This window comes from Lethenteron reissneri, chromosome 50 (genome assembly GCF_015708825.2).
Source record: "Lethenteron reissneri isolate LAM-NWPU_2019-01 chromosome 50, ASM1570882v1, whole genome shotgun sequence".
NCBI classification, from domain to species: Eukaryota; Metazoa; Chordata; class Hyperoartia; order Petromyzontiformes; family Petromyzontidae; genus Lethenteron; species Lethenteron reissneri.
Genome location: NC_083828.1, coordinates 1,369,090 through 1,381,649, shown reverse-complemented (window position 1 = coordinate 1,381,649; position 12,560 = coordinate 1,369,090). Strand labels below are relative to the sequence as shown.

Genomic DNA, 12,560 nt, shown 5'->3' with positions numbered 1-12,560 from the left:
ATCTAAATTCCCCCCCCCCCCAAAGGAAAAGCCTTATAGCTGCGTTACAAAGTGTTATGTTCTGGTAATATTGATCATTTATAGAGAGAGAAGTGAATGGGTGGGGGGGGGGCTGGGTGGTCCACGGGCCAACGAAGTTTGAGACACCACCGACTCAGGGCGATAGCCGTCATTGACAGCGAGCCCCAGACAGCGAGCTGCCGACAGCGAGCTGCCGACAGCGAGCCCCAGACACCGAGCCCCAGACACCGAGCCCCAGACACCGAGCCCCAGACACCGAGCCCCAGACACCGAGCCCCAGACACCGAGCCCCAGACACCGAGCCCCAGACAGCGAGCCCCAGACACCGAGCCCCAGACACCGAGCCCCAGACACCGAGCCCCAGACAGCGAGCCCCAGACACGAGCCCCAGAAGCGAGCCCCAGACACCGAGCCCCAGACGACAGCCCGAGCCCCAGACACCGAGCCCCAGACACCGAGCCCCAGACACGAGCCCCAGACGGCCCCCAGACACCGAGCCCCAGACACCGAGCCCCAGACACCGAGCCCCAGACACCGACCCCAGACAGCGCCCCCAGACACCGAGCCCCAGGACACCGAGCCCCAGACACCGAGCCCAAGACACCGAGCCCCAGACAGCGAGCCCAGAACACGAGCCCCCAGACACGAGCCCCAGACACCGAGCCCCAGACACCGAGCCCCAGACACTGAGCCCCAGACACGAGCCCAGACACCGAGCCCCAGACAGCGAGCCCCAGACACCGATCCCCAGACAGCGAGCCCCAGACACCGAGCCCCAGACAGCGAGCCCCAGACAGCGAGCCCCAGACACCGAGCCCCAGACACCGAGCCCCAGACCACCGAGCCCAGACAGCGAGCCCCAGACAGCGAGCCCCGCCGAGCCCCAGACACCGAGCCCCAGACACCGAGCCCCAGACACCGAGCCCCAGACACCGAGCCCCAGACACCGAGCCCCAGACACCGAGCCCCAGACACCGAGCCCCAGACACCGAGCCCCAGACACCGAGCCCCAGACACCGAGCCCCAGACAGCGAGCCCCAGACACCGAGCCCCAGACACCGAGCCCCAGACACCGAGCCCCAGACACCGAGCCCCAGACACCGAGCCCCAGACACCGAGCCCCAGACACCGAGCCCCAGACACCGAGCCCCAGACACCGAGCCCCAGACTGCCGCGTCCGGGGTAGCAGAGTGGTCGGTGCATCGCCTCTGTGACGATGTCACCGCCTACTCCTCCTCCTCCTCCACATTTGGCAATCGGTCATTGGGTTCGAAGCCGCACGTCCCATGGTGCAGCTCGGGCTGGTGACCAGTCTCCGCACACTGACTGGAGAAAGAGGTTTTCTTTAAATTCTCCCGTTTCTGCATCGTCATCATCATCGTCGAGGATCACCCACCGCACCTGGCGTCATGGTTTGTGCGGTCGCGGTTCGATCCGGCACCGTGGCCCCACAACCCGCCCCAGAGGAAGATCGAAGGCAGTGTTCAGTCAGGAGCGCTCTGTCCTCGTCGCGATAACAAAATAATAAGAACCACCACAATAAGAGACCAACATTTATAACATTGTCACTCGATATATATAAACTGTTTATATAAGTAATGTGTACATAAAACGTACGTATCTTTTTTTCTTGTTTAAATTACCGGGACCTATTAAACTACTAAACTAAAGCAAAAAAAACGGTCATGTTTGCTAAGTTTAGGGGCTTGAACCCATCCGGTGTGATGATGATAATACTGCATTCGCCAGGGAATGGGAACAGATGTGTGGCAGGGCCAGAGCTGCTGCAGTGTGTGAGAACCTCGGATGGCGATTGAAGGCTGTCCGTGATCAACAACAGGGAGGCGGATGAGAACCGGCTGGATCGAGTGCTTTTGTGAAAGTGAAATGAACTCAGTTAGCCAGGCGGTGGCGGCCAAGATGCACGTGGCGTGTCATCCAGCGGTGTGGAGGCAGCATCGAGGGTTGGCGGATCACCGCGCGAATGTTGCGAGCTCCCTTCTCTCGTGGCCGTCGAGGAGGATCCAAACCGCATCTCGCCAGGAGCAAGTCGTGGAGCAAAATACGCGGACTCCCATCGGTATGGGATAGAGCGTTTCCCCCTCGCACGCAGGCGTGGGCTTTCTCCGGGTGCCTCGTTTTCCTTCCACGTGTGAGCACTCATTCATTGGCCGGTAACACCTTGATAAAACACAGAGGACCGCAGAGCTTGGGAAAGTGTTGCCGCTGGCTCACACCGCGCGGCTGCTGCTGCTGCTGCCGCCTCTTCCTGCTCATCGGTGCTTTGCTCCTCGCACCTCGAGCCGCGCCCTCTCTGCGAGAGCGAGCGAGCGCCGTGCGGTGGCAGCGTAGTACGGCACGCTGACATCGTCGGTGCAAGCGATGTCCTGGCAAGAGGAGAGTTCAGCCGGTGCGTACTGCTCCTGCCGTGGGAATATGGATCGTCAATACGGACGTCGACGTAAAACACCCGATAAGTGCGCTGAGAAGTGTGGAGAGAGAGAGGCACGCCTGGAATTCCGCCGCGAGACAACGATCGTGACGTGTGGATTTGCGAGCGTATGCAGGTTAGATACAGCATCATCATCATAGTGACTCTGAAGAGAAGTGAGCGCGGGGCTTGGGCAGCACGCGTCGCGACGCCAGAAGGGACCACGGTGGCCGGTGGTCGAGACTAATGACGGAGTGGAAGACCAAGGTGGGAACGTGTCCCGAGGGTACGTCCACCACGGAGGCGGAGCGATCGAATCGGCTCGTGCGGTGTGCAGGTGCTGGGTGGATCGCCACGTCACAGGACCAGCGAGAGATGACGACGACGGGGGGGGGGGGGTGTTCGGGAGGCCTTCATCCAGCAGTGGAGTGATCATAGCTGCTGATGAAGAGAACTGCTCATGAACACGAGCAGCTGTCGCCAGTCAAAGGCCGATTCAGCACAGGGCGAGGTTTGTCTTGACATTACAACCACACACACACAGTGGTGAAGGAGCCACACTTCTCTACTCCGGTTCTTTGAGGCCCTCCGCGCTTGCAGCTTTCTGGTGATTCACAACCATCAGGTGCGTGCTGTGTGTGCAGCGGCTTATTTTGCATATCCGTAAGCCAAGCATGGGTACTCGCGAACGAGCGGACTGGTGGAGGAGGGGGGGGACAGAGCGGCACGGACCGGAGCGTCGCAGTGCTGAGGCGCTGTCGGGGGTGCAGCACGGGGGGGGGGGCGCGGGGGGGGGGGCGTTTTCGTCGTTCACAGAATAATGGAGTGTGGCGGCGGCAGCGACGAGTTGTGACCCCGCGAAAGTCACTCGCAGGCGAAGGCTGAAACTTCCCGACAGTTTTCCAGGTCGCTGGTCAACTGCAGCAGGCGGCACGTGAGCCAGAAGCAGCAGCTCCAGCCCGTCGCGCGCGAGTGCCATTACTGGATGTGGCGTGCCGGGCGCGGGAACATTTCTCCCGGTCGACTTGCAGAGCGGCGCCGTGAGCTCCGTCCTCTGGGCCGCGTGTCGCCCCACGGCCTCCTCATTGGGGGCCATCGTCTGACTCAGCGAGCCTCGGCCCTGCCCGCAGAGGCCTCGTCAACCTGTGGATTCCAACGCCGAGCTGGAGCCATGGGGGGGGGGGGGGGGGTCCGGTCCCCATGACAACATCATCACCGTCATTCCCTCATCATGCTGCACCGCCCTCGCAGTACATCTCCCCACCCCTTGCCCAGGGTGCCCCCCCCTCTTGCCCCCCCTCGCCCGCCTTGAACGTTCTCCGCCGCTGGGCTGAGTTCAGTGCTGCCGAGCGGGGAGCGCTGGGTGCCGTGGTGGTGCTGGGGGGCCCCGCCCCCCACTCGTGTTGTCTGCACGCGTCATTCGCACGCACGGGGGTTGGAGGCGCAGTCGGTGATGGAGCCGTTCCAGTCGCTGCCCGAGCGGCGTCGCTCGGCGCGCTCCTTCCTCTGCTGGCGCACGCACAAAGACAAAGGTCACCCGTGTAGCCTACACAGGCTCTTGGGGCAAGTGCTGTTGAGAGAGCGCCTACGATACAACACCAGCTAGCACCACACCCAGCCAGCTTTGTCTCACCAGTGCCGCTGTTTATACGCTGCAGCTCGTACTCATTTAAGGCTGTGACCGATGTTGGCCGTGAGAGGGAATCAAACTCGGGTCGCCGGGCTCGTAGCGGCGTGCGCTAACCACTGCGCCACCGCTCCCCGCGGTAGGCACTCGCAAACATGCGTACGCGAGCGAATACAGACACACAAACGGTGACACAGCACGGCGACAGCCCACCGGCATCCGCCCTGAAGCGACAACGACATCACCGCAGTGTGCGCGCCAGGCTGGGTGAACCGCGGGGCCACGGTGACTTGAGGCGCACGGTGTTCGGCGCTCTCACCGCGGCGGCGACGACGGCGCCGGCGCCGGGGTTGTGTCCCGCAGGGGCAGCTGCCGGGGCCTGCCGCTGTGCCACCATCACGGGCAGCGGCTCCACCAGGTCGGATCGCGAGCTGGGGGGTGGAAAGAGGGCACAGGTGGGGGGGTCATGGGGAGTGCGGCCTTATCGACTCGAACAAACACGGGAGCGGGATTTGTAGAGAGAGAGCGAGCGAGGGATGAGGAGGGAGGTAGGGAGCGATGGAGAGATGCGGGGAATTCGGAGGGGGATGGATGGGGGGAGGGGCTGTAGGGGATGGAAGCGCGAGGTGACACGCCGCCGCGTTGCCACGGTATCCGCTCGCTCACGTAGAGCCGCCACCGCGCAGCGTTCGCTCTCGTGCAGAGAGAGAGAGAGAGGACGACTCCGAGGCACGAGGAGGAACCACAGACGAGCGGGAGGGCAGCCACGTGATGAGCCGGAGCTACCAACGATCGCCCAAGCTCTGCGGGCCCCTGCGTATTAAGGTGTTATTGGCCAATTCCTAAGTGCTTTCATGAGAGAGTAAAGTGGAGCACTCGGAAATAAAACAAACGCGTGCGTCCGTGAGAGGGGGCAACGCTCCATCCCGTACAGACGGAACAGGTGGAGTCCACATCTTTTGCTGTCCTGCCTTCTGGCCATCCGGGGTACGGCTACTCCTCGACGCCCACCCACGGCAAGGGAGGAAGTTTCGCAACGCTTGCGCGGTAATCCGCCAACCCTCGCCACCCCAACACGGCGCTGGGTTACAGGCAGCCACGAGCAGCGTCGCCGCTACCGACGCCACGCGGCCGTCGGGCAGAGGGAGAGATAAACGCGGTGTGGGGGGGTGCGGTGGCGGCGCTGGTAATGACGGCGGCGCCTGGCGGGCGGGGGGGGCGACGCGCGTACTTGTGGAGTTCGGCCAGCACGGAGCGCTCGCCCTCGGAGGCGTGTGAGCGCCGGTGGTTGACGCGGGAGTTGTGCGGCGACTGCGAGTGGCGAATCTTCACGGGGTCTCCGCGCGTCCTGCGGGGGGGGGGGGGGGGGGTGGTTACGGCGAGCGGGAGACGGACGACAGATTCGGCGATAACACCCGGCCAGGCCGAGCGTGGTCCGCCCCTAGGTAGACTCAGCACTAAAACGTGGGTGGACCTATGGCCGTAGACCAGATCCGACGCACGAGGTGGACACGAACAGTCCCAAGAGGCGAAGAGGAGATATTTAGACATTTCGTGATTCTTTATTGATTTGTGGGTTTGGCAATGCACGTAATGAGCTGGCCAAATTTGTGCCATCAAGACCCTCCACCACCCGACGCAGCCAAACAATTTGAATGATCCCACAGTGTACGATTGTTTATTGATGCGCCGAGTGTGAGTGTTTCATCTCAACTCACCGACCCACTCACCAGAGGTGATGATAGTGATGATGATGATGGAGTTGATGATGATGAAGATGGTGCTGGTGCCATTGATGATGATGAGGATGGTGATGTTGATGATGATGACGATGGTGGTCATGATGATCGTGGTGATGATCGTGGTGATGATCATGATGATGACAATGGTGGTGATGATCAGGATGATGGCGATCGTAGGTACACACTCCACTTTGGTGTAGGGGATGTCCTTCAGCTGATCCTCCGTGTAGCCGATGGGGTCCACCAGCTCCCTCCTGCCAATCACACAGCAGGGCCAGCCTCAACACTCACCCAGCGTAACAGCTCAGGGCTAACCCAGTGGGGTTGGTGAGTGGTGTGGTTGGTGAGCGGTGTGGTTGGTGACTGGTGTGGTTGGTGACTGGTGGGGTTGGTGAGTGGCTCACTCGATGTGCTTCCACAGCTCTTCCCGGGCCTGCTTGTCTGGGCTGCGCCTGCGAGAGAGAGAGAGAGACACGCGTGGACAGCGAGAGAGTGAGAGAGAGAGACACGTGGACAGCGAGAGAGAGAGAGAGTGAGAGAGATGCACGCGTGGACAGCGAGAGAGTGAGAGAGAGACACGTGGACAGCGAGAGAGTGAGAGAGAGAGAGACACGTGGACAGCGAGAGAGAGAGAGAGATGCACGCGTGGACAGCGAGAGAGTGAGAGAGAGACACGTGGACAGCGAGAGAGTGAGAGAGAGACACGTGGACAGCGAGAGAGTGAGAGAGAGAGAGACACGTGGACAGCGAGAGAGAGAGAGAGATGCACGCGTGGACAGCGAGAGAGAGAGAGAGAGACACGTGGACAGCGAGAGAGAGTGAGAGAGAGACACGTGGACAGCGAGAGAGAGTGAGAGAGAGATGCACGCGTGGACAGCGAGAGAGTGAGAGAGAGAAACACGTGGACAGCGAGAGAGAGAGAGACACGCACATGAACAGCATCGTAAGCTCCGTGCGATGGGCGCCTGTGTGTGTGTGAGTGTGTGTGTGTGCCTGTGTGTGTGTGTGTGCCTGTGTGTGAGTGTGTGTGTGAGTGTGTGAGTGTGTGTGTGAGTGTGTGTGCGTGTGAGTGTGCGTGTGTGTGTGTGTGCGTGTGTGCCAGTAATTATTACCTGAACCGGTCCTGGGCCTCCCCTAGGTCGTATCAGCTTCAAATGAGCGCCTGGTCTGATGTGTAAAAACATCACCACTAGGGGGACAAAGGCGGCCGAGCGTGGTGCTGGCCGCCACCCACCCCTCCATGTGCCGTGCCGGCCTTCTTCACAGGTGCTCCCTAACAGCACTTGCCCCAGAGGTCGCAACCGGGTACCCGATACCCGTACTCTACCCGATACCCGGCTACCCGTACCCGGCCGGGTACGGGTACGGGTACCCGTTTGCTACCCTGGTGCGGCCGGGTACGGGTAGGCCGTGAGTCACCGTTTGTCACTCATTTCCCAACGTCTTGTCTCTTCTCACAATTCAAATTCCTATAATCAACCCACCCGCGCCTGCAACATGGCTTCATCCCAGAGGTCGCAATCAGGTACCCGATACCCGTACCCTACCCATACCCGGCCAGGTACGGGTAGGGTACGGGTACGGCCGGGTACGGGTACGGGTAAGGAATCAAAACCCGTTTGCGACCTCTGACTTGCCCCCACAGTCTGTTATAGCTATACGGGGGATCATTGTCTTTGCGTGCGTGCGCGTCTGTGCGCGTTTGTGCGCACGTGTGCGTATCTGTGTGCGTGTTTGCGTGCGTGTGTGTGCGTGTGTGTGCGCGTGTGTGCGTGCGTGTTTGCGTGCGTGTGTGTGCGTGTGCGTACGATCGTGAGCAGTGGCGGGAGCGCCGGTGTGTGTGTGTGTGCGTGTGTGTGCGTGTGTGTGCGTGTGCGTGTGTGTGCGTGTGTGCGTACGATCGTGAGCGGTGGCGGGAGCGCCGGTGTGCGGGGTCGTTCTGGCTGCGCTCGTGCTGGCGCCGCAGCACCTCCTCCCACTGCGGCGCCGAGTCCACCAGCTCGTTCTCCTGCCGCGACCTGCACGGAGAGACACGCGCAGACACGGAGACACAGACACACGGAGACACAGACACATGGAGACGTGAGATACGGAGACACAGACACACGGAGATACAGACACACGGAGACACAGACACATGGAGACGTGAGATACGGAGACACAGAGATACAGAGACACGGAGACACAGACACATGGAGACACAGACACGCGCAGACACGGAGACACACGTGAGATACAAAGACACAGAGGAGAGACGGAGGAGGCACATAAGACATGGACACGCAGGACATGGAGATCATCGTGGTGATGGCGGCGATGGTGGCGATGGTGGTGATGATGACGGAGATGAGGATGGGGTGGACCCTGTTACCGGCCGCGGTGTCTCCGATCTTTCCCCGAGGCCTCCGACTCGTTGCCGCTGCCGTTGGACGGCGCCCCCCCACGCGAGTGGGACCTGGCGACGGGCCGGCCAACACAGCGGGGACCGAGGTACGCGTGGAGACACACACGCACACACGCGCGCACACACATGCGCGCACACACATGCGCGCACACACACACGCGCACACACGCGCACACACGCGCGCACACGCATGCAAACATGCACACACACACGCAGCGGGGAGCCACAATGTGAGCGCAGCATGGTAACGCGATCACGGCGATGTCAGTCAGCGCCAAATGAGAAATAAAATAGCAAATCGATAAAAGTGCACGACCTTCGCTTGCGGTGGCGCGACGGCTCCGAGTCGTCGCCGCTGCTCTGCGCGCCTGTGCGCCTGCGCCCGAGACACACGGCGGCACCACCCCAGTCACTCGCTCGTCCGGTCACTCATCTACTCGCCCGGTCACTCGCTCGCCTGGTCACTCGCTCGCCCGGTCACTCATCCACTCGCCTGCTCACTCGCTCGCCCGGTCACTCGCTCGCCCGGTCACTCATCCACTCACCCGCTCACTCGCTCGCCCGGTCACTCGCTCGCCCGGTCGCCTGTTTGCTCGTCTGCCCGTCCAGTCGCTCATCCGCTAGCTCGTTCATTCGTTTATTGATTTCGCTCACCGGCTCGTTCATTCATTCACTCATCGTTCACCCATCATCCGTCTGCCCACGGACGGACGAGGCGGGGGGCGTGTGCGGGGCCCTCACCTCCTGCGGCCCCTGCGGCCCGGCTCCCCGTCGCTCCCCGACGGGTTCCGCCGCCTCTGGTGCGGGAACTTGGGCGACTGGTTCCGCTCGGCCTGGGCGGTGAACAGGCCGCTACGCGCACACACACGCGCACACACACGCGCACACACACACGCACACACACGCGCACACACACACGCACACAGAGCAGCAATGTCGCCCCCTTCTTGCAAAAACTTGGCAGGACCCTGCTGAAAAAGAGTCTCGAGACTCGGTGAGGCTTTCCTGAGGCAGGGGACGGGGGATGGGGGGGGGCGGCACCTCTTGGTGCTGCCATCTTCCCAGGGTGCACTGGGGCGGTTCCTATGAACGTCGGGGCTGCCGTCCACTTTGGGCATCTGGGAGCTGCGGGGAGAGATGCACATGACGCCACGCCAGCTCACGCCACCACCACGACCAGAGCACCGTCATCACCACACCACCTCGCCACACCATCATGCCATGCTACACCAACACAATAACGACATGCCACCACGCCACGCCACACCGCCACTGCCACGCCACACCAACACAATAACGACATGCCACCACGCGACACCATCACACGACGCCACACTTGAAGCGCCCATTATCCCGCTGCCACCTCTCCCCCAGGTGCTGCAGCGGCTGCGTGACGAAGCAAACCTGCGGATTGGCGCCGGCGCCTGGATCTTGGTCGTTCCGTTCCGGCTCGTGTCCTCCACGCGCTGCGACATCTGCTGAGGCGGGCTCTTGACGTCTAGAGACGCCGCCACGCAGACAGACCGACGTGCACAGAGGCGGAGATGCGGCGACACGGGCAGGCAGACGGGAACGGACAGACACGCAGACGCACCGGCACGTACACCGGCGGACACGCGCGTTGGATCCATGCTGACCGCAGCCGCTCTGGACACCCGACACAACTGGCATGCGGTGATGGTGTAGTGTAGGGTGGTGATGGTGCAGTGTAGGGCGGTGATGGTGCAGTGTAGGGCGGTGATGGTGCAGTGTAGGGCGGTGATGGTGCAGTGTAGGGCGGTGATGGTGCAGTGTAGGGCGGTGATGGTGCAGTGTAGGGCGGTGATGGTGCAGTGTAGGGCGGTGATGGTGCAGTGTAGGGCGGTGATGGTGCAGTGTAGGGCAGTGATGGTGCAGTGTAGGGCAGTGATGGTGCAGTGTAGGGCGGTGATGGTGACGGTGCGGTGACGGTGCAGTCCCGTGCAGTGATGGTGCTATGTTGAGAGGCAATGGTGTGGTACGGTGTTGGTGCGGTGATTAGTGCGGTGACGATACAGTTACGGTGCGGTGATGGTGTGGTGACGGTGTGGTGCAACACGTGTGCATTACCTTGCTGCGCCGCGGGGAGCCGCTTGGGGTAAGTTTTGCTGCGCGTGCGCCGCACCACCTGGTTGGGCCGGGGCAGGCGGCTGGCCAGCTCCCGGTCCACCTGCAGCACCGTCCTGCCACTGGGGCCGCGCCGGGAGAGATGGGGGGGGGGGGGCACAGAGGGGGGGGAGCAGCATTTCAACCAGGAGCGTTAAACGACAACGGCGAGAAACCGGTAACCATTTGCGTAAAAAACGGTTACCGGTTTGATCAAGTCGGGAAACCCAGAAACCGATTCCAGTGGAACGCGAGCGACGAACGCACGGATCGGCACGGACGTGCAAACACACGGCGGCAGGTCTAAGTACAAATGCCCTCGAGTGTCGGGTAATAGGTAAAGGTGCAGCCCTGCAGTCGCGTCGCTCGCTCGTGCCACTGCTAGCGAAAGAGCCTCCTACACCGGCGGGGGCTCTAAGTGTGGTATTTGGTCTACTCTTCCACGCTGACCAGCCGTCTTGGAAGAAGGGGGCGTTACCCACACTTTACGCGACCACAATAGGGGGCGGGAGGCACGGGGAGGTGTGTGTACGTTGAACTTCTTTCGCACCGTACTTAGAAAATCGTGCTTAATACATAAAGCAGTTCTAAAGAAATAAATGTACACGTGTAGGTGGTGGTGGTGGTGGTGTACACGTGTAGTGTGGTGGTGTACACGTGTAGGTGGTGGTGGTGGTGTACACGTGTAGGTGGTGGTGGTGGTGGCGGTGTTGGTGCTGCACCTGTAGTGGTGCCGGGAGCCCAGCGAGCCCATCTTGCCGAGGCGCCGGGCGAGCCTCTCCTCAGGGCCCCGCGCTTCCGGCAGCCTGAGCACGGCCAGGACACGGGGGTCACCGCGGGGTCACCACGGGGTCATGGTGGAGTTAGCACAGGTGTCAACGCGGGGTCACCACGGGGTCATGGTGGAGTTAGCACAGGGGTCAACGCGGGGTCACCACGGGGTCATGGTGGAGTTAGCACAGGGGTCAACGCGGGGTCACCACGGGGTCGTGGTGGAGTTAGCATGGGTCACCATGGGGTCGCGACGGTGTCAGCTTGGGGTTAACAAGGGGTCGACGACACCCACCAACCGCGGGCGATCGTAACAGCAACACACGAATGCTCGCGTTCTTCAGATTCTCTCTCTCGGCGGTCAGCGGTTCGGTTTGCCCCGGGGTAAGAAAAATGGACACCAGGGGTACGCGTGGCCCCAGCGGGGGGTGCGGCGGGGGAAGCCGGGGGGGCGGGGCGGGGGGCACCTGAAGAAGGTGTGGAACTCGACGCAGCACTTCCACAGGTGCTTGCACGCCGTCTTGGTGGCTGACTCGAAGAAGTAGGAGGTCTCGCTGTCCTGCGGACGGCACGGGGACCACGCGACGCGGTCACATGGGGGAGCCCGGTGGCTTCTGTCGCGCTTCCCGAACGCCGCTCCTCCTTCTGGGAAGCCGACGACCGTGGTCGCGCGCACACAAAGGCAAAGGTCCCCCGCGTAGCCCTATAGCGGTGATGCTTACACATCACATCAGGTACTCAAGGCTGAGCAGACCTAGGGGAGGCCCAGGTCCGGTTCACATATTCGTCACCGGTGTTGGCCGTGAGCGGTAATCGAACTCGGGCCGCCGGGTTCGTAGCGCGGAGCGCTAACCGCCGAGCTGCAGCTCCCCCAGTGCTGTTGGTGAGCACACGCAGAGTGCAGCGGAGGGAGAGGTGAAAGGTGAAAGGTCGGAGGTTACTCACATCCTTGCCCCTCACGCGCAGCTCAAACTGGGTCCCTTTAAAGTTGACCCTCGTGATCCGGGGCCTGCGGCAGGGGGCGGCGGGGGGGGGGGGGGTGAGAAGGGGGTCACGATCCGGTCGGAATCCACCCTCGTGCCATTTGGTCGTGGGGGGGGGGGGGGGGGGGCGGCAGTGCGACCACGTCTCAGCAGATAAAGCCGGAGGCAGGGGGGTGAGTGGTGGGGGGTGCATGGTGGGGGGTGAGTGGTGGGGGGTGAGTGGTGGGGGGTGAGTGGTGAGGGGTGAGTGTTTGGTGGTGCTGACTCACCAGAAGTAGTGTGCCACCTGTGCCTTGCCCAGGTACACCGATATGCCTGTCGGGGACAGCCCCAGCATGTACTCCCTCTGGTGCTCACCCTGGGGGGGGGGGGGGGGCACAGGCGGCAGGGAACAGCTGACGACGCCGCCCCAGCGCTAGCCACGGTGGCCGCTCGTTGCAGAGGTTCGCGGCTCGAA

The 12,560-nt window shown here is 62.2% G+C and overlaps 1 protein-coding gene across 3 annotated transcripts in view; it reads right to left on the bottom strand.

The window, feature by feature from the left end:
- Positions 1 to 1,561: 1,561 nt before the first annotated feature.
- The window catches only part of EPB41L4A (erythrocyte membrane protein band 4.1 like 4A), a 40,077-nt gene continuing 29,078 nt past the window's right edge, over positions 1,562 to 12,560 (bottom strand). For 2 of the 3 annotated variants that reach the window (XM_061572344.1, XM_061572341.1), the window contains 16 exons: positions 12,373 to 12,461; positions 12,066 to 12,129; positions 11,588 to 11,679; positions 11,072 to 11,155; positions 10,314 to 10,432; positions 9,630 to 9,723; positions 9,267 to 9,350; positions 8,967 to 9,077; positions 8,542 to 8,601; positions 8,193 to 8,276; positions 7,720 to 7,839; positions 6,226 to 6,273; positions 6,007 to 6,075; positions 5,311 to 5,427; positions 4,399 to 4,510; positions 1,562 to 3,961 (listed from right to left, as the gene is read on the bottom strand). In XM_061572344.1, the coding sequence (XP_061428328.1) occupies positions 3,869 to 3,961; positions 4,399 to 4,510; positions 5,311 to 5,427; positions 6,007 to 6,075; positions 6,226 to 6,273; positions 7,720 to 7,839; positions 8,193 to 8,276; positions 8,542 to 8,601; positions 8,967 to 9,077; positions 9,267 to 9,350; positions 9,630 to 9,723; positions 10,314 to 10,432; positions 11,072 to 11,155; positions 11,588 to 11,679; positions 12,066 to 12,129; positions 12,373 to 12,461 (1,440 nt within the window). In that variant the 3' untranslated portion in view covers positions 1,562 to 3,868. The remainder of the gene's footprint in view (positions 3,962 to 4,398; positions 4,511 to 5,310; positions 5,428 to 6,006; positions 6,076 to 6,225; positions 6,274 to 7,719; positions 7,840 to 8,192; positions 8,277 to 8,541; positions 8,602 to 8,966; positions 9,078 to 9,266; positions 9,351 to 9,629; positions 9,724 to 10,313; positions 10,433 to 11,071; positions 11,156 to 11,587; positions 11,680 to 12,065; positions 12,130 to 12,372; positions 12,462 to 12,560) is intronic. The other variant, XM_061572343.1, reaches the window with a different exon arrangement.